This window comes from Mesoplodon bidens, assembly GCF_964165515.1.
Source record: "Mesoplodon bidens genome assembly, chromosome: 4".
Lineage (NCBI taxonomy): Eukaryota > Metazoa > Chordata > Mammalia > Artiodactyla > Ziphiidae > Mesoplodon > Mesoplodon bidens.
In genome coordinates, this window is record NC_138160.1 from 30,983,378 (window position 1) to 31,003,954 (window position 20,577).

A 20,577-nucleotide genomic window follows, 5' to 3' on the forward strand; every position below is an offset into this window, starting at 1 on the left:
TTATCTTTACTACTTGCTCTGGAATGTGTTTCTCAAATACGTATTTAGATGAACACATAGTTGTCATAACATACTCCCGCAAGTACCTAGGGACCTCTTTCCCCCTCACCACAGTGCCCTTTTCTTCCATATATTTTAAAGTGACAAGGCTCAATGCAAACTTTTCCCTTCTCAAACATTTAGGGCACTTCCTATCAGAGTTCCCTTTTCTACAAAGTGATTTAGTACTTTGCCCTTGTGCCCAGACGCGTGTCATCTCTAGTGTAGAGCTTTATCTGGAATTTCAGGAGGCTGGGGAAAGAAGATGGTCACAGAGTCTGGGTAAGAGACAGGAAGAATGACAGCTTGCTTATGTGGGGTTTCGCCTTCCAGAGCTCTTCCTCCATTTTCTTGACTCCACCAGCATCAAGGCTATTCTCTTTCAGGCCCAGTGTTATGACAGATTGTCCACATCCATCCTGCCGTTGCCCTGATGACAGTGTGTGGCTTTGCTTCTAGTGGCCCCTTTAGTTTTACAAGCCTGCCTCAGAGAAAAGGGGAGTGGTTAGAATTGGAAGGAGGAGAGGGGATGCTGGGGTACCCTGAGCAGAAGTGGGCAGGCAGCCCCGCTGTGAGACACCAGACCCCTTTTAGGGGAAGGACCTACATGGAGAATCGGTTAATGAAGATACTCCCACACATTCCTTCTTCCGCTGAAACAATCTGGAGCTGCTGCTTTATTCTCTTTCAGAGGAACAAGGTCAATATGCAGAGGTTGGTGAGGCCTCTCATTTGACTGTTGATTCTCCTTCTGGGCTCATTGCTAAAAAATGCCTCAATGTTTGTCTTCATCTATTTCAGAATTAGAGCATATGGAGAAAATACTTTCTTATTGGTTTTCATTTTCTCTAAAAAAAAAAACACCTATAAACTTTGTTTCCTAGAGCCGATGGCCCTGTAGCTGTGGATTCTGGTATAATTTTCCCCATCCCTCCCCCATGGTGGGAGGGAGGGAGATTTAAGCCTCCTCCTTTTTCTGCCACGTTGGTTTCCAGTGCTCTGCCTTGACCACTTAGCACTCTCTCTGAATAGCTATAGGTCGGGAATAGTGGGCAGGAGCAGCAGAGAAGAGTTGGCGAGAGAACGGAACAGCACCACAGAATAGAAGGCGAGAGGGAAAGAAAGCATCTCGGAGGAAGAAAATACTGCCGCCTGGTACCCCTAGCAGAGATATCCGGCCTTTTGTGCCCACACCACTCGCCCACCGAAGAATTGCAGGCTTCAGTGGTGACAAGCTCAGGCAATGGTGGGAAAGAGAGTGGGCCCCTTCTGGGAGAAATGATTTCAAGCACAGGAAAGCCAAGATGTTTTGAGATATGATGGAGACCTGAGAATGAACCTGGGGGGATGGGACCACTTGGACTGAGAACAGATTAGCCCATTTTTAATGATGGTGAAGTGTTGAAGTGGCGCCTCCCCCATAAGTGGGTATTAATCCTGGGTTTCAAGAAACCCAGGGCAAGGATAAAAGAAGCTAAGTTCATGCATTAAAGTCAAAATTGTCCTCCTTGTTTGTGGGAACTGTAGTTGGTTTTCTCAGGGGGAGAAAGTACGTTAAATTCAGTTACACAAGATCTGGGTTCAAGTTCCCCCTTCACTTTACTTGGTGTTAACTAAGACCTTAGAAAGTTACTTATTTGTTTTTTAATCTGCCTTATAAATTGTTAAAAATAAGAACGTAGCAGGTACTAAGTGCTTATTATGAAAATTATGAATGATATGATTCAAATACACATGAAATTATAAGTTGAAGGTCATGGCTTCAGTTCCCATAGAGCTCATTACCATTGTATCAAGATTTTGGGGCAAACCCAGCGAGGTATCTGGCAATCATGGACACTATTTTTTTCAATACTTTACCTTACTCTAAATATCAATACATTGGTATGAACAGGGTCACTACCTACATGTTGAACCACTATCAGAATCTGATACTGATCATTGAAATACAATATAAACTTTTAATACGTTTATAGAATCATGATTTTAAATAGTAAAGAAAATAGTTTGATTAACTATAATTGGATGATGCTATAATTGGATTTTAGTGTTTTAGCGGGTTTGGGGAGGAGAAAGAAGGAAGAGAAGTGAGGAAATGGTTGATGAAACAGAAGAGCCCATATTATTATTAAGATGACTTAATCTCTTGAGAGTTTTGGGTCATTTCCAATTTTTTTCCATCCCAAGAGGTATGGGATGTGTTCCATTGGCTAGAGCAGTTAGGGAAACCTTCAAAGTCATACCTCCTCTCTCACAGGGGGATAATGCCTTGCCTGAGGTAGATTTTGAAGATGTCCTAAAAATGAGGGAAAGAATGTTTCACATGAGATAAGATACTCCAGGCCTATGGGACAAGGTGGAGGAAGGCAGAGTGCACAAATGAGAAGAACCTCAACAAAATGATTCTTTTTAAAAAATTGTGATGAGATGAGATAAAATGAAACAACAGAGAAGCTATTTGACAACTTTGGCCTACTTTAAATGTAAATTGAAGATAAATCAGTAGGTGATTAGAATAATAGCTGAAATTTTACATAAATATATCCAAAAAAAAAGACTCCCAAGTACACACATAAAATAATAATTCTTATAAAACAACTTAATGGCAGTTAATCTGTGTGAGTCTGCACAGTGCTCAAAACTTGAGATATGCTTAGATTATTCTGCCGGAAATCTTTTAAGGCATCTCTTCACACACACACACACACACACACACACTCTCTCACACACACACTACTCACTAATTAACACTCATAGCTTCCCCAACTAGTAGCAACCTAGGAAAGAATTTGATTGCCCCTTCAAACCATCAGAGAGCCACATGATATCAATTCTTGGGGCAGAAAATAGGTGATCACGTGTTTGCTGACACAGCTGATGCCTAGCCATTCCATGGCTTTTTCCCTTCACCTTTTGTTGATGGCCTGATTAAATTTGGTGCCAAGTTCTCATAACATGTATAAAATCCCATTGCTGGGTGGGAGAGGGTAGGGGAGTGGTGAAGGAAATGCTCTTCCCGTGACCTTCCACTGGAAAATTCCCTGAACTGATTTGCTGAAAATCTCCTTCTGTTTGCCTTCCCCAGGAATGGCGGCCCTAGATAGGAAGGCGTCAGGGAAGATGGGGATGCGAGCTGTAGTCTATTACATGACTACGACCATCATTGCCGTGGTGATTGGCATAATCATTGTCATCATCATCCATCCTGGGAAGGGCACAAAGGAAAACATGCACAGAGAAGGCAAAATTGTACAAGTGACAGCTGCAGACGCCTTCCTGGACTTGATCAGGTACGTCCTTGCAAGCCCATCCTTTTGGGTATATTTTGACCACCCAACCCCTCTTCTTGGGGGAGCTGATCAAACCCTAGAAGAGGTATCTGACTGAACCAGTCCCACTGGGCTTGAAATGAAGGTCACATCTTTACCTCTTTCTAACAGAAATTGAAGTAAGTGTCCGTTTTCTGATCTCATGTGAAAGAGGTGAGAAGAGCAAGGAGAAGATAAGGATTTAAGAGCCCTGCTTTTAGAATTCAGAATCTGAGCACTCAGTCATCCTCTCAACTGTGCAGCTAGCCTTGCAATATTAATAGTTCTTTGGTGTGTGTGATTTTTTTACTGAAGTATATTGCTGTACAATTACATATGTTACAGGTGTACAATAGAGTGATTCACAAATTTTACAGGTTATCCTCCATTTATAGTTATTATAAAATATTTGCTTTATTCCCTGCATTGTACAATATATCCTTGTGGCTTATTTTATTCCTAATAGTTTGTACCTCTTACTCCCCTACCCCTGTGTTGCCCCCTCCTTCCCTCTCCCCACTGGTAACCACTAGTTTGTTCTCTATATCTGTGAGTCTGCTTCTTTTTTTGTTATAATCACTAATTAGTTGTATTTTTTAGATTCCACATATAAGTGATAATCATATAGTATTTGTCTCCCTGTCTGATTTATCTCACTTAGCATAATGTCTTTCAATAATTCTTGACCTACTTTTCTCAAGTCTTGCTCTTTAAAGCTACTTTTTTTTTTTCAAGTATAGCCTGTTCATTGGACTCTTTTAATTTGGAACTTGTGATCTGTATCATCATCCATTGTACACGACAATTTATTTCCAAAAGTGACTTTAGAGATCATCCGATCATACCTGTCCCAAGGTTTTCCTTTTGTACTATTTATGAAGAAAGGATTTGGCAGATCAATAATAAAAGACTAAAGGATGGCTTCTTTACCATTGTTTTATACACAAACCGTACACTGATTACAAATTAGCTTATCTAATACTTGAAACAGACTTGAGGATAGAATATGTTGGACACAGAACTGAGAAGTAAGCCCAAGTTTGAGCACGGCACCTCCCTGCCTGCTCTCTCTCCACACTTGCCTTTGCATCGGTCAGTTGCTGGCAGGAAGCGTATTGCAAGCCCAAAAGGATCACTGAACAGGGTTTGAAAAGGTGGGCAGGGTAAAGGGAACCTACAAGTGATGGTGAGACACTGGAGGGCTAACAGCAATAGGAAGCTGTTTTGTTACCACCTGTGGCTCTGAGGAAGAGAAGGGAGCCATTACTGGAAGTCAGGACGGGCTGTGTCCTGAGGGAAAGGGCCCTCAGGATAGGGGCTACAGCTCTAATTTGGAGGGAGGAAGCTGTTGGTTGCCCAACCTGCCAGAGAGAGAGCCAGAAGAATATATACATCCACTTCTCTCCTCCCACTGCCCTGTGATCTGTCAGTGCCTCACACTGGACAAACCCAACAGGAAGCCAGAAGGTGAGGGGTCAGCCTCCCAGGCACAGAGCAGGATGGAGAGTGGATGGCGAAAGGCAAATGGAAGATATCCCAGCATGGACCTCTCAGTGCCCCACCTTCTTAGCATTCCTCCAGCAAGTAGCCCACCCAGGCTGTCCTCCCCAAACCTAGCCCTTTCCTCCCTTCTCTACAACATACTTGCAGAGTGACTGGCTTACCAATCCTAGATGCCTACTCTAAAGGATTCTCCCCACTACCTGAGAGAACCTCCTCCTAGGGACTTGAGTTCACGTGCCATCTCAAGGAATGGGTCTGTGGCCGGTAGATTCAAGAGTGATTTGGGCGACAAAGGGTCTCTTCAGCCACACCTATCAATTCTGACCATGAGTGACTTTGTATCATCTGTATGTAAGCACAAGGCAGCCCCACGGTGCCTTCCTGAAAGCCCTTTTCAGGGAGTTAATCGCAATTATCCAAAGGTAACAAGCCACTCTGTATTATTTCATACCAAGCTGGCACCCAATGATAATGATTTTAATTCGTATAATTAATTAAGGCTTTTCACCATTTTTTTTCAGGAACTTTACCTTCAGGGAGTTTGGATTAGGGGTATTTTATTATATTTTCTTTCTGTATAATTTCTACTCCTTATTTAAAGAATTGGGATCTTGTCATTCTCTGTCTGGTGTGTTTCTGCCCCTCCTTGCCCCAGTGACAAATGTAAGACTAACCTGTCCCCACCCAGACACCTGGTTCGAGCAATTTATCTTGGAATCTCCTAAACTCACTTTTCTCTCAGGGTTTGTAGAAACAGACCCATAGAGCATAGATGGGAAGGACAAAGAAACAGGATGGTCTAGGCCAGAGATCCCCAACTTTTTGGCACCAGGGACCAGTTTCGTGGAAGACAATTTTTCCACGGACGGGGGCTGGGGAGTGGGGATGGTCAGACGGTAATGCGAGCAATGGGGAGCAGCAGGTGAAGCTTTGCTGGCTGGCCCACTGCTCACCGCCTGCTCCACAGCCCAGCGGCTGGGGACCCCTGGTCTAGGCAGTAGGAAGAAACCAGAGTTTATAACCTTAAAATCTGATTGGTGACATATACCTGCTGGAATCTCAGACTCTCCAGCTGCCTGGGTCATGTCTCCTTCTCCCGCAGTCTTTAGTCTTGGAGGCCTAGTGATAGTTTAATCCAATCTCCTCTTTAACAGATGAGTCAGCTGAGACCTACATGGGTGCCATGAATTAGCCAAGGTCATACAGCTGGCTAGAGATTCCCCAGCATGACTGTTGCCTCTTCTTCCCCACCATGAACACAAACACTGCACTGAGCAGTAACAAACCCTGCCACATGGGCCTCAAGTTAAAGTTCTGTGGGCCATCTCCCTGTTGGTCACCAAAGAGCCTCAGAAGCTCTAGCAATTCAGAGTCAATATCTCATCCCCCAGAGGGGCTTTGGGAGGACTCTGTGGAGAACAGTCTAACCACGACATTTGATTCGGAACACTTGGTCCTTCTCGCTTGGGTTTTTCCTAGGAGCAGGGTTTGATGTTGGAATAAAAAATCCCAGACAAAAGGACAGATGAGTTGAATTTGGGACTTCCTTGAAAAATATGAACTACATGGGCCACACTGAGGGATGACCTATGTCCCATTTCATAAGATCCACCAAAATCTTTCTCTTTTTCCATTTGCTGCTTATTTCAGTGCAATCTTTACCTTAGACACAATGAAAAAGTATTTAAGGAACTAATTTATTATTTAGGAATTTTTCAAGTGACCATTATTTTCTTTGCAGGAATATGTTCCCTCCAAATCTGGTGGAAGCTTGCTTTAAACAGGTAAACACAGCCACTAATTCTCCTTTAAAATTCCTCTTTGGTGTACCAAACAGAGTAGGGTTCTCTTTTTAATTTAATTTAATTTTTTCCCATTTCTCTGTAGTAAGAAACACTTCTCTTGCCAAGCGGATGGAAAGCACTAGAGTTTTCTGGGGAATTGGGAGAGGGGGGGCAGTGGTCTTCCCTGTACTGAAGGCTTTATTAGTTGCCAGACACTGTATGTCTTGCATACAAATGACTCATTAAGTCTCTGTTAATTATTAAGAAGGCTAATCAGGAGACTCTCTCTCCTCTCCCCCGCAGCCCATAAACAAAAGCTCACCAAGCAAGCAAACTCCAGTATAAGATATATTTACAGTTTGCTTTAAAGATTAGGGAGATTATTCAAGTTTCTGGGTTTGATTTTAAAAATCAATGGGTTGTTTTTTTAAAAGCCTACCAAGGGCCTTAGAGATTCTAAAGGAAGAACCACATCAGAAAGCACTGCCACCATCATGTATTGAATGTCCCCTCTGTACCAAGCACTAATGTTATATTTACTCTTCACATAAATATGATGGGTATCATTGCCTTCATTTCATTGATGAGAAAACTTATCTATGATAAGTCAGAGAGGTTATGTAGTAGGTGTGAGATTTCACAAGTAGTAAATGGCAGACCTGAATTCAAATTCATTGTGTTGATTTCAAATTCCATCCTCTTTCTGCTTCTGCATTCTGTTCTGCTTCCTGGGAAGGGGTATCCAGGCTGATGAGACACCTAGCAGGAGGCCATAGTGAAATCCAGTTCCCTTTAGCCCCAAATCCAAACAACTCTTGGCTCTCTGTGTTGAAGACACAAATACATTTTACTATTAGGGGATAAAATTAGTAAAGTTCATTCTAACATCAGCTGAACAAAAAAGCTTTGTTGCCCAAGATATTAAAAGGGAAACAATTAGACATTCTAGTTGTTAAATAATAGCTCCCAAACATTTCTCCAGATGGTGTCACTTCACCCTTGTTATAATTCCCTAACCCTTGTGCTTAGGATCTATAAAACAAACAAAATCAAACTTCGAACTCATGGAGGACCAAGTTTTATACTCTTTGCTTTTTTCCCTTTTTAAAATTTGTATTGACCATTTTTAATAGGTAATGCATGTGCGCACTGCAAAATTCAAACAGAATTCCTTCTGTATTAAAAAAAAAAAAACCCACGAGGGCAAAATCTAACTCTCTTTATTCAAAACAACTGTAATCATAAATAATAAACCCCTTTTAACCCAACCAGCCAACCCCAGCACCATGGAGCTGACTATTCCAGTTAGTCAGCTGGCACTGGTTGACATCAAAAATGCTGATTTCTAGCAACGCTGGGAAAAGTGCTGAGTCATGAAGATTTATTGTATTTGGTTTTGGATTGCATTTACAGGATTTTGAAAGGGAAGCAAATGTATCATCCCAGATCTATTTGTCTTAGATCAGAATGCAAATGAGGTTGCAATTTCTGTGTAAGCTGCAAACTGTGTCTAAGGGGAAAGAGTTGGAGGCGTAGGAAAGGCTAATTGGGATTGAGAAGTCACCCTAGACAATCCATAAAATGCATAAGCACCCCAGTAGAATAGAGATTTGAGAGCTGACTGACAGAAAGGTGTCAGTTTCTTTGTTAAAATTACAAGCAGTGCCACTGATTGCTTAGGGAATATGTCTACAGTATTGACAGCTGGCCATGTCCTTGTTTGGGAATAGTGCTTTCCCACTGGACAAAAAAGTCTCCTATTTACTCTTGGTAGAGAAATGGCCCAGCACTTCATGTACAGCTGTGCTTTCTTCACCTAGACTCTAGATCCAGTCAACATCCATAGATTATTACTCTCTCCAGTGCTTTACTCCCGTCAATGTGAAGGCCAGAAATTCTGTTCTCGTTAAACTCATAGAGAGATGGGCTTAATTGTTTCAAACGGCCACAGTGATACACTCAGCATTTTCTGTCTGGGGCATCTATGCAGAAGCTATGGGGAAAAGACCATCTCTTGAATAAGAGGAGACTCTTCTATAGACTTGAGAACTGGGTTGTCAACCTCAACTATTATTCACGCAAGTATTCTTAAGAACTAATACTATCAGGAATACTTTGAAGAATGTTGTTTGGGGAATTTTAAATTGTTTAATATTCACCGAAGTCTCCAACTAAGTCTAGTCCCTGAAGGGCTTTGTTATTGAGCACCACTAGCCAACATTAGTATAGTGCTTTAAAATGTACCAGATGTTCTCATATATTCTGTTTAATTTGATCATTACAACAACACTGTGAGGTAGACCAGCACAGTTATCCCTGTTTCACAGCTGTGGAACATGAGCAAGGGGGTGTTAGGTGATTTGTCCATGATCCCCTAACATGAACCCATAGAGGGTAAAGGGATTATTGTGAATATTTGAATTTATAGTCATTTTATTAGGGTTTCAGAAAAAAGCAGAAGCACATGTATCTGTTTACTCCATCTTCAACCTCTTTCCTATTATGGTTTGTTGTGTATTTGAGTGTGTGTGTGTGTTTGTCTGTGCCGAGGAAGTAGTAGAGGTTTGTCTCAGATTAGATAGATGATAAGTAAATAGATAGAAGATAAATAGATAGATAGACAGACAGGGTAGATAGATACTTTGTATAATGCTTTTCTCTGAATTTGGGGTAATGTATATCATTATAGAAAATCCGAGCAAAAAGTACAAAAGAAGAAAGCAAAAATTACCTTTAATCCCTGTTGTGCCTTTTCTTTTTAAGTTTAAAACCAACTATGAGAAGAGAAGCTTTAAAGTGCCCATCCAGTCCAATGAAACACTTGTGGGTGCCGTGATAAATAATGTGTCAGAGGCCATGGAGACTCTGACGAGGATCACAGAGGAGTTAGTCCCAGTGCCAGGGTCTGTGAATGGGGTCAATGCCCTGGGACTAGTTGTCTTCTCCATGTGCTTCGGATTTGTGATTGGAAACATGAAGGAGCAGGGCCAGGCCCTGAGAGAGTTCTTTGATTCTCTTAACGAAGCCATCATGAGATTGGTAGCGGTGATAATGTGGTATGTATTTCCATTTGCTATGTATGTTATCTAGAAGATGCTTATTGCCATCAACTTGTGTTCTGTACTGAGGAAGATGCCACCAGGCAGGATGGCCAATTGCAATGATCTCATTCGGGTAAGCACAAGAAAATCAGTAACTTTCTGGGCTGGTAGTGGCCTTGAACATATCTGCAAGCCTGTCTGCATAAGTTTGCTTCCTTGTTTTTGAAAGGTGTCAACTCTCTTACTCCAGCACTGATGGGATACCATTCCTCATGCCTCCATTTGATAACTAATTAGTTATTCATTCTCCTATTGATTGTCTCCTATTTACTGATTGTCTCCTGTATACTAAGCATTTAATGCCAGGTACTATGGATATAGCAATGAAGAAGACAGACAAGGATGTCCTGGATCTTTCATTCTCTTTTTTAAAAATCTTTTCCATTACAGTTTATGACAAGATATTGAATATAGTTCCGTGTGCTATACAGTAGGACCTTGTGTGGACCTTACATTCTTCAACAAACAAACAAATCATCCATGTGCTTTAGTCACAAGTGCTATGGAAAAATAAAATAATAAAATAAAACATGAGGTTTTCTTTCACGTAATATGATGTGATGTGATAAAAAGTGACTGGGGCAGAGACTTAAAATTTGCCTTGGATGGGATGGAAAGGTGTCTGAGGAGGTGGGTGATCAGCTAGCCATACAAAGTACTGAGAGAAGAGCATTCCCAGGAGAGGGAAAAGCCCCTAGACCATCAGAAAAACCGAGCTCTCCTCTCCTCCATTTCAGTCCTAAGAAAGAAGTGTAAATGGCCACTCTGTGTCAAGCCTGAAGGACTCATGGGAAGTATTATAGAAGGACAAGCCACAATTTATAACACAACTTCCTTCAAAGAAAGTTGAGAGCAGGAGACAAAGGAAAAGAGTAAATCCACAGAGGAACATTGACCTTGGAAAGTAAACTCTCCCCAGCAGGGAGAGAACCCTGTGATTGGTTTAAGCCTCCTGTGAGGGTTGCTTTCCCTTTTTCCTTTGTTTTAAATCCAGACTCCCTCTTGGCACCTGAGGCAGGAAAACATCCATTTCTAAGAAAAGCCCTCACCATCATGATTAAAAATATTCTTTGTCTTTATTGCCCCCAAAGCCCAGAGAAATCCATTTTTCAGGAGTTTGTTCAAGATGGATATGAACTTGGGAGCACAAAGATGACCAGAATGTCATCTCCCCAGGAGTCCCCACTGAAATGCTGGGGCCCTCCTTGGAAATCTTGGCAGAGCTGAAAGTGGACATTTATCTTCATATTATTAAAATGCCTCCACCTTTCACCTCTTTTATGAAAGAAGCCTATTCAAGGCTGCTGAATGAACCTCACATGTAGCTTTTCTAGCTGTACATTTGCCTGCACATTCAACATTGAGTTATTACATTTCTGAAAACAGGTACTCTTATAATTTCCTGGCCTGTATTTTTAAAGGACTTTTAAAAGAACCATTGTATTTTTCAATATGAAATAAGTCCTCCACAGTTCCCAGCAGACCCTTCTCCTGAAGGGTGATCAGCTTCTCTGTTTTGGGTAATGTGAGTTGGGTTGTAGTTTATAGCACACATCGGACAAAGAGAGTGGGGCCTTGATTCAATGTGTACAAGACATTTCATGTCTCCGTTGTTCATTCTCTCGAGTCTACAGGCGAAAGATCACAAATGGCAGTAGCAGCCTGTGGGTAATAATTACTTAACCAGAACACCCATAACCTGATGGTGGTGGTACAAACATGCATGTTATTAAATTTGATAGCTCTGAATTTATTTTCTGATTGCCTTCTACTTACGGCAAATGGTGCTAGTTTTTCATTTGCATTGTAACATGCAATTTCCTCTTAGAGTACATTTATTTAAATAAAAAAAGATTAATACTAAGTAATATTGTAAGTAGTGTGTAGTATGGGAAAAACTAATAAAAGTTGTCCTTGATTAAGAGAGCTGTCTGCAAATCTAAAACACTGAAATGCCACCGTGTGCATCTTGCTTTAGCTTGGGAGTCAGGCTCCGAGGTGGGAAATGCTCCCAGAAGTCTGGATATTGGTTCGGTGGATTCTGACTGTTCAGAGTACTTAGCAAGGGAGCAGGAGACAGCAGGATGGATGGGGGGGGGCATCTGAGGACCCCCAAAGTGACCCAGGTGTGGTGAAATGACAGTTATTCAGGAAAAAAAGAGGTGAGTTGCAAAACCTCTGAACCTACCTTTTTTTTCCTGGTTTAGGAGAAAAAAAGGATTGTGACCTAGAGAAATTCTGAGAGGAAAGCCTAATTATGCACTAGTTATATTTAAATTTATATTTTAAAAAAGAAAAGAGGGCCTCCCTGGTGGCGCAGTGGTTGAGAGTCCGCCTGCCGATGCAGGGGATACGGGTTCGTGCCCCGGTCTGGGAGGATCCCATATGCCGCGGAGCGGCTGGGCCCGTGAGCCATGGCCGCTGGGCCTGCGCATCCGGAGCCTGTGCTCCGCAACGGGAGAGGCCACAACAGTGAGAGGCCCGCGTACCACAAAAAAAAAAAAAAAAAGAAAAGAAAGAAGTTCACAGTTTCTGCAAGTCCTCATAGTATTCTGCGCAGAAAAGTTTGGAAGTCAACTCTCTGACTTTTTCTTATCACTTGGTAATTTCTGTGGAATAGCTTGTTGGAAATCAGACTTCCAACTGTGCGTGTGTTGCTTCTACATAGGTACGCCCCTCTGGGCATCCTCTTCCTGATTGCAGGGAAAATTGTTGAGATGGAAGACATGGGAGTCATTGGCGGGCAGCTTGCCATGTACACAGTGACAGTCATCGTGGGCTTACTCATCCATGCGGTCATTGTCCTTCCCCTCCTCTACTTCTTGGTAACACGGAAAAACCCCTGGGTTTTCATCGGCGGGTTGCTGCAAGCACTCATCACGGCTCTGGGAACCTCCTCCAGGTACGCATATATTCGTGGCTTATTTCTATCAGAAAATGTATCTCAAACTTTACTTTGAACCAGAACCTTCAGACTGAGGGGCGGGGGTGTGTTCTTCCAGGTTTTAAATGTCCAGACATAGGAATTGGCTTTTTTACTCCAATGCTAGTCAGACCTAGTTGGGATTCAAAGACTAGCTGGCTATATACCCTTTCAGGGGACAAAATGGAAATCAGCTATCCTTTCCTGCCCGTTCTCATCTTCCTCATCCAGTTGCCATTTGCCTAAGGGAGAGATGGCCGAGCGTTGGCACAGGCTCTTGTTGGGGGGTGGGGAGTAATCACAAGTGATGCATCACAGAGGAACCCAGAAGCAGGGGAGCTGCCAAATGACCCAGTGAGGGAACCCTCTGTCCCTAGCCCTGTTCCCCTATTCATACTAGTGCTGACTTAGTTCCCTTTCACTTAGGATATGGGAAAGGAAGGAACTCTCTGTCCAAAATACCAAAACGGACAGGCACAGTCTGAACGGTCAGGATGGTCAGCTGACATGTCCTGTTTTACTGTGCTCAGCTCTGCCACCCTACCCATCACCTTCAAGTGCCTGGAAGAGAACAATGGCGTGGACAAACGTGTCACCAGATTCGTGCTCCCAGTAGGGGCCACCATTAACATGGATGGGACTGCCCTCTATGAGGCTTTGGCTGCCATTTTCATTGCTCAAGTTAACAACTTCGACCTGAACTTTGGACAGATTATTACAATCAGGTACAAGGAACATTCTATACGACCTTTTCTTAAGAACGACTTTAAGTGATGAGCCGGTGATCAGGGCTTGAGTGAAGAAACTGGGAGAGGGGACCCTTCATAGGAATAGTGTTATTTTTGATATTTAGAGATTTTTATTTTCTTTAACTACAGATGTGCATATTTATTAATAATGAATTTCTAATAATACAGAAATGTATAAAGTAAAAAGTGAAACTTGTCTGCCACCATGACTCCTCATCTTTCTATAGGTGACCAGGGTTACTGTTTGGTGTACAAAGACCTTTTCCAATGCACAGACATACCATACACACTTTTTTTTAAATTGATGGAATCATACCATACATACTGCTTGCCACTTGACTGATTTACTCATCCGTATACCATCTATAAACATATCCAGCTCTTTCTTTTTAAAATCTGTAGAATACATAGTATGGATATTTCTCTTTTTAAAAAATGTTAAACTTCAATAAAAGGCATTGAAATTTTACCTTTTATTATTTATTAGCTTTTATTGAAAAAATTAGAAAATAAAAATACATTTGAAAAACAGAATTAACATTTTCTCTTGGGTTAATTTTTAGGCAGTATATATGACAGAGCACACTGACAAATAGGTTGAGAATTTTCCTTTTGTGGACTATTTTTTAACTTTTTTTTTTTTTTTCTTTTTTGCGGTACACGGGCCTCTCACTGTTGTGGCCTCTCCCGTTCCGGAGCCCAGGCTCCAGACGCGCAGGCTCAGTGGCCATGGCTCACGGACCTAGCCACTCCGCGGCATGTGGGATCTTCCCGGACCGGGGCACGAACCCGTGTCCCCTGCATTGGCAGGCGGACCCTCAACCACTGCGCCACCAGGGAAGCCCTATTTTTTAACTATTATTTGAGCTGTCTAGTGAAAGGTAATTTTCCCTCTCCTACCTTCCGCTAATCTCTTAGTTTCCTTCTCCAGAGGCAACCACTGTTGCTTGCTAGTTTCTTTTGTATCCTTCTGGAGACAGTCCAGGCATATCCAGGTGCACATGTGAATATCGTCCCTTCTTTTTGCTTAATGAAAGTCATTGTGCACAACAGACCAATGAGTATAATGGAGACAAAATCTCACAATCCAGATCAGACCCTACTCTTTAGTGTGTGTGTGTGTGTGTGTGTGTGTGTGTGTGTGTTTTAATTATTATTAACAATTTAATTTGGAAATCAAAATAAATCTTTTTTCACATTTTTATTATAAATTGTCTTACACTGTCTTATACATAGGAAAGTTGAAAGAATATTACAACACACATCTTCTACCTAGAACCAACAATTGTTAACATTTTGCCATTTTTGCTTCTTTCCCACCTCCACCCCGCCTTCATGACACTTCATTGTACATAGTTCAGCATGCATCACCTAAGAATAAAGATAGTTTCCTACATAACCACAATAGTAAGATTCTTAAAAACACTTCTGGAATATCCAGCCTATATTCACATTTCCCCAGTTGTTTCAAAATATCTTGTATAGCTTTTTCCCCAGACTAAGATCAAATCCAGGTTTATGGCTTGTATTTGGTTTTTATGTCACTTTAGTCTTTTTAAATCTCTTTCAATTCCCTCACATTTGTGTGTGTATGTCTATATATGTTTATTTAGAAATAATTTATGTCAGACTCTGTATACATATTTTGTACTATTGGGAAATGATAATAGTTGTAGAATGCATTGGGATAAAAAAGATGGGGCTGATCATGGCCAGAGGTGACGGACCTGGAGGTTCTGGGAACCCTAGGCCCAGTCTAGCTAAACTGGGGCTGGGAGCTCAATATCTCAGTTTACTATAACCTATTCTCGGGCATACCTTGACATACTGGTTGAAAAGCCCTGAGTTATGAAAAAGTTTCAGTTGCGTGTGTCAGAGTTAAAAATAATAATAATTACAGTGACTTCAACAAGATAGAACTGTACTTCTCTCTCATGTGGAGCAGCTCCGCTCCACAAAGCCCTCCAGGCTGGTAGGTGTTCTACAGTGTAAGGGACCAAAACTTGTGGTTCTATCATCCCCGGGGTATCACCCTCATCCAGGTGGTCCAGGATGGCTCAACGTCACCTCCAAATTTTAGCCAGTGGGAGGAGGAGGAATGGCACAACCTGCAATTTGCTTGATCACTTTCACCTATATGTCTTATTGGCCAGAACTTAGTTTAAGCTCCAAGGGAGGCTGGGAAATATAGTTTCAATGTGGGCGGCCATACACCAGCTAAACATTCTAGTACTATACAAGGGGAACAATGCGGGGGAACCATGAAGTCTCTTCCACAGACTTATTACTTTATGAATACCACTTTATATCTAGGTAATACTTTATTATTCAAAAAACATTTTCACATTCTCACATAAGCCTATCAAATAGATATTTAACAAACTGAGTCCCAGACAGGTTATGTGCCTTACAAATGAGGTTCATACTGCCTCCATAAAAAGTATTACTGGGGCTTCCCTGGTGGCGCAGTGGTTGAGAGTCCGCCTGCCGATGCAAGGGACAGGGGTTCGTGCCCCGGTCTGGGAAGATCCCACATGCCGCGGAGCAGCTGGGCCTGTGAGCCATGGCCGCCGAGCCTGCGCGTCTGGAGCCTGTGCTCCACAACAGTGAGAGGCCCGCGTACCGCAAAAAATATATATATATATTGCTAATGCTAGAGAACCTTGTTCATAAATCATTTTGTTTTTGAATTAGTAAATTTTCTGACCACAGTAACCATACAAGTTCAGTATCTTTACAATCCTCTGCTTGGATAGGGGAATTATTAGAAACAAATTGTAACTGTACAGTATTTTAGACCTTACAAAATAGTTCCAGGTACGTGAAAACGTATATAGGCACAAGTTTCCTCATTTAGAAACAGCTGTAAGAACAGGACCAACTTCCTAAGGGTTGTTGTGAGAAACAAATGAGGTAAGCCATGCTTAACAAATCAGGAGGCACGTAATAGGCATTTGATAAATATTAGTTAATATGATTATTATCTCAATGGGTTTTATACCATCTCACTTACAGTTTTCTAAAGCACATCTTCTTATGTTAACTTGGCAAGTCAGACATCTCCCCTGTGCATGTTTTACAGGGTCTGCTCTCTATCTGGGCAGATTTAAACAAATGTTTTCTGTTTGGGGACTTCTTCTAACAGTATCACAGCCACGGCTGCCAGTATCGGGGCAGCTGGGATTCCTCAGGCGGGCCTGGTCACCATGGTCATCGTGCTGACATCTGTGGGCCTGCCCACCGACGACATCACGCTCATCATCGCAGTGGACTGGTTCCTGTGAGTACGCTCGGACTACATTCGGCTTGCTGTCGTGGGGCTCTCCTCTGTCATCCTAGGGCACCAGGCAGCCTGGTGCCCCTGCCAAAGGGCTCCATGAAGAGGGGAGGCTTGGCCTGTAATTAAATTGTCCTCCCTGCCTGATCCCTGCCGTTATCTGGCCACCAAGCCCCAGGCGCCACGCACACTCTCCCTTATCAGCCTGCGGGGCACATCTGGCTGCTACGCTTCTCACTCTATAAAACCATTCGGGGATTGGGAAACCCGTTGTCTACAAAGCCAACATAAATCAGCAAAGCCATTTCTGAATTGCACAACACATCCCCATGGCGGCTGGGACCGAAGAGCGGGCCTCCCAGGCTGGCACAGGCTTTCTTCTTGTGCTTCCCATTCCAATGGCGTAATAACAGTGCAGATGTTCCCATCTGACCCCAACAGCGAGTGGGGCAGCTGTGCAGACAGTGGGAAGAGAGCTGGCCTCATTAAGTGGAATTGATTTTTGGCTCTGGGGAAAGTTTCAAGAAAAGCACCCTCAGACCCTAACCTCTAGGGCCCACCCCTCTGCCCTTTTCCCCTCACCCTTCCAGCTAACATTCTCTGCCTCTTTTCTTTTCCTTCCATTTACAATTGCTCCCCAGGATGCCCAAGGCGACAGCCTAGAAGGACACAGTAGGTGTTGGAGTCTACATAGACTCCATGAGGTAGATCTAATGACCACAAAAAGTTCAGTGTTCTCAAGGCAAAATAAGTGGGAGGGAGATAATTAATTGAGAGCATGAGTTCCACGGTCACTTGGATCTGGGTTTGTGTCCTGCCCCTGTGTGACACCGACCAGGTTAGCCAGCCACCCTACTTTCCTTCTCTGCAGAATGAAGATAATAATGTTGTCTACCTCCCAGTGGTGCTGTGAGGATTAAATGCATTGATACATGGAAAGCATTCAGCTCACTGTCTGGCCCACAGTCACTACTTGACTCATATGAAGACTTTTATAGTATAAAGCTGTGGTTCTCAAACTTCTTAGTCTCACAACCCCTTTACACTTAAAAATTGACGACCCCCAAAGCTTTTATCTGTGTGGGTCATATCTATCAATATTTATCATGTTAGAAAAACGTAGGCATTTTTTAAATGTTAAATTCATTTAAAGGTTACAATAATCCATTCATTACATGTTAACATATATAACATTTTTATGGAAAAATATTTTCCAAACCAAAAATTTAGGGAAAAGAATGATACCATTTTACATTTTTGCAAATCTCCTTAATGTCTAGCTTAATACAAGACTAACTGCTTCTGCATTCAATCTGTTGTGTTATCTTTAGTGTTGTGTTGTTTGTTCGAAAAACTCCACTAGACAGACATTCATGAGAAGATGAGAGGGAAAAGGGCAAATAACATCTTAGCATTATTATGAAAATTGGCTTTGCCTCAGGGGTACCCAGTGGTCTCTAGATCACACTTCTGAGACTTTCTGGTAAAAGGAAAGTGAGTGGTAGGAAAGAGAACCAAAGAAAAATTTTAAATAAAAGGAGAAAGGGGAGGGTCATTCCTACTGTTGGTACTCTAATTAGTAACTGAGAATTAATACTAATATATATCCTTAGTTATAAGTTATATAAGTTATTAATTATAAGGATATATGTTAGTAACTATGATTTTGAATGTTATGTGTCTATTATGGAATGACGCAGTGGGTGGCTACACCAAGCAGAATTTTAAGAGATGCCCCCAGTGACTGAGCCAGCTGCTTCAAAACATGAGCTGAAATCCCGTGATGTTCACAGGAGCCTCGCTCTTCCTTCCACCCCTCCCTTCCCCAGGGACCGTCTTCGTACCACCACCAACGTGCTGGGAGACTCCCTGGGAGCCGGCATTGTTGAACACTTGTCACGACATGAACTGAAGAACCGGGACGTCGAAATGGGTAACTCAGTGATTGAAGAGAATGAAATGAAGAAACCATATCAGCTGATTGCCCAGGAAAGCGAAATTGAGAAATCCATTGATAGTGAGACCAAGATGTAGACTAACACAAAGAAATGCTTCCTTGAGCACCAGGTGTTTGAAAACCATTATACAATGTTTCCATCTCATTTCAACTCATTCTCTCCAGTCAGCCCTTTACCTCCCTTTTCCTCCCTGCCCTGATAGGATTGGGAAGTATTCATCCAAAAACAAGGGGGGATTTTGCAGTGGCCAAAATGTATAGTTTTCATCCCATGTTTGAAAATTTTAAGTCATTTCATGTTAGTCTTATCTAATAAGGTACTGAGATCAAAAATAGTCTTGATCAGATCTTACAAGTTTATGTGGCACGCAATCCTGTAAATGTGATAGTTCTTACAAATTAAAGAGTCAAAACAAATACTAGGCTAAAAACATGGTTTTAAATCAACTTTCAGAATTTAAAAATCCTTCAGAATTCAATTCAGTTTTAGTATCAAAACAAAACAACCAGATCAGCAGCGGGTTATCGGTTGGACATTACAAGGATTTTTTTTTTCCTTTCTCTTATGATTTGTGTCCTTATTTTATTAGTAGCAGGACAATACAAATACACACCCAGCACAGCTGTGAGGAGGCGCAGAAAGTGAAATTTCCATGTGGCCATGGGCAAGTTACATCTCATCTCTAGGCCTCAGTGTTCCCATCTGTAAAATGAGCGAGTTCCTTAGATGCCTTTATGGTCGATTCTCACCCAAACATCCTGTGGCACCATAAAAGAGCCTGCCCTCCATTTCCCCAAAGAACATCCTGTAGCAAGTATCATTCCATGGAGCATGGGACTTTCAGAATAGACATTTATTGGGAATGAACATTTCTAAGTGGGGGCAGGATGGCTGTGTGGTTTACCAGGTCCTGTGTCCAAAATGTCAGTTACACAAGTCACCTGGCTGGAGGCCCTTCCAGGAGTGGAATTGTTCACGAAACTCTGCTTAGTTCTTCCCAACAGGGGAAGTATTCCCTTCTTTCCTGCTCTTCACAAACTAAAGGGACTACTCTGGGAAGGATATCTCCCACCACTCCTCAACTGACCATAGACTTTTAGAAAATAAAACGTAAGACTAGCAACTTGGCAAGGGTGCTCACGGTCTTACTATGGAACACTAAAGATCGCCAGGAAAGAACGGAGCATGGTTGACATTATAAAGAGAGGATTTTAAAACACCAAGATTATAAGTCATCTTTAAGGAAGGTTTTTTTTAAAAGGAGAGTTTCTTTTTTTTTTTTTTAACCTGAAACACTTTTTCTTTTCAGTTCAAAAATCATTCCTTAAAGAAGTCCACAGATCAAAATATAAGGTCACTTCTTATATGTTTTAAAGAAGTCAAATGAATGAGCTCTCTCTCCACTAGAGGTCCATGAACCGGGAGGGTGGTCTCTTATTTGAAAAGGTTTTTGACTATCATCAGAAGTTCTCAGAATGAGAAAAACAAGATATTTCTTTGTGTTGGAACTCCATTCACCAAATCATTTAAAACCTTCAGCTGAAGTGGGGTTTGGTTTGGTTTGGTTTGCGTCCCTGAGAGAAACCGTAGAAGATGAATCAGTATGAAGTCATGTCAGTGTGGTTCCAAGACAAAAGAAAAAAAAAAACAAAAAAACACTAGGGGTATTAGTTTCAGGCAAGGCAGCTACCAGGTTTAGAGGAGATTATTTTTTTACCCTCTAAGGAATATCCAGTCATTATGTGAAGAGGGAGCTGTCAGACAATACCAGCTGTGTTTGAGTTTCTGACTGAAAATGGTGAGGAATGGACTTAATTATGCTAACAGATTGAAAATCTAGACATACATCCTCTGATATACAATTAGAGATATTTTTATATAGATCGCGAGCATTACGTACATGTGTACAAAAGTTAACATTAGGCTGTGGTGGAG

General features: G+C 41.9%; 1 protein-coding gene across 4 annotated transcripts in view; it reads left to right on the top strand.

Annotated features, from left to right (window-relative positions):
* Positions 1-18,718, top strand: part of SLC1A3 (solute carrier family 1 member 3) — a gene marked incomplete at both ends in the record, with an annotated part of 72,016 nt that extends 53,298 nt beyond the window's left edge. For 2 of the 4 annotated variants that reach the window (XM_081232688.1, XM_081232689.1), the window contains 7 exons: positions 3,125-3,329; positions 6,592-6,634; positions 9,398-9,690; positions 12,404-12,637; positions 13,189-13,383; positions 16,553-16,687; positions 18,514-18,718. In XM_081232688.1, coding sequence (XP_081088814.1) covers positions 3,125-3,329; positions 6,592-6,634; positions 9,398-9,690; positions 12,404-12,637; positions 13,189-13,383; positions 16,553-16,687; positions 18,514-18,718 — 1,310 coding nt within the window. The remainder of the gene's footprint in view (positions 1-3,124; positions 3,330-6,591; positions 6,635-9,397; positions 9,691-12,403; positions 12,638-13,188; positions 13,384-16,552; positions 16,688-18,513) is intronic. The other 2 variants (XM_081232690.1, XM_081232691.1) reach the window with 2 other exon arrangements.
* Positions 18,719-20,577: the final 1,859 nt, after the last annotated feature.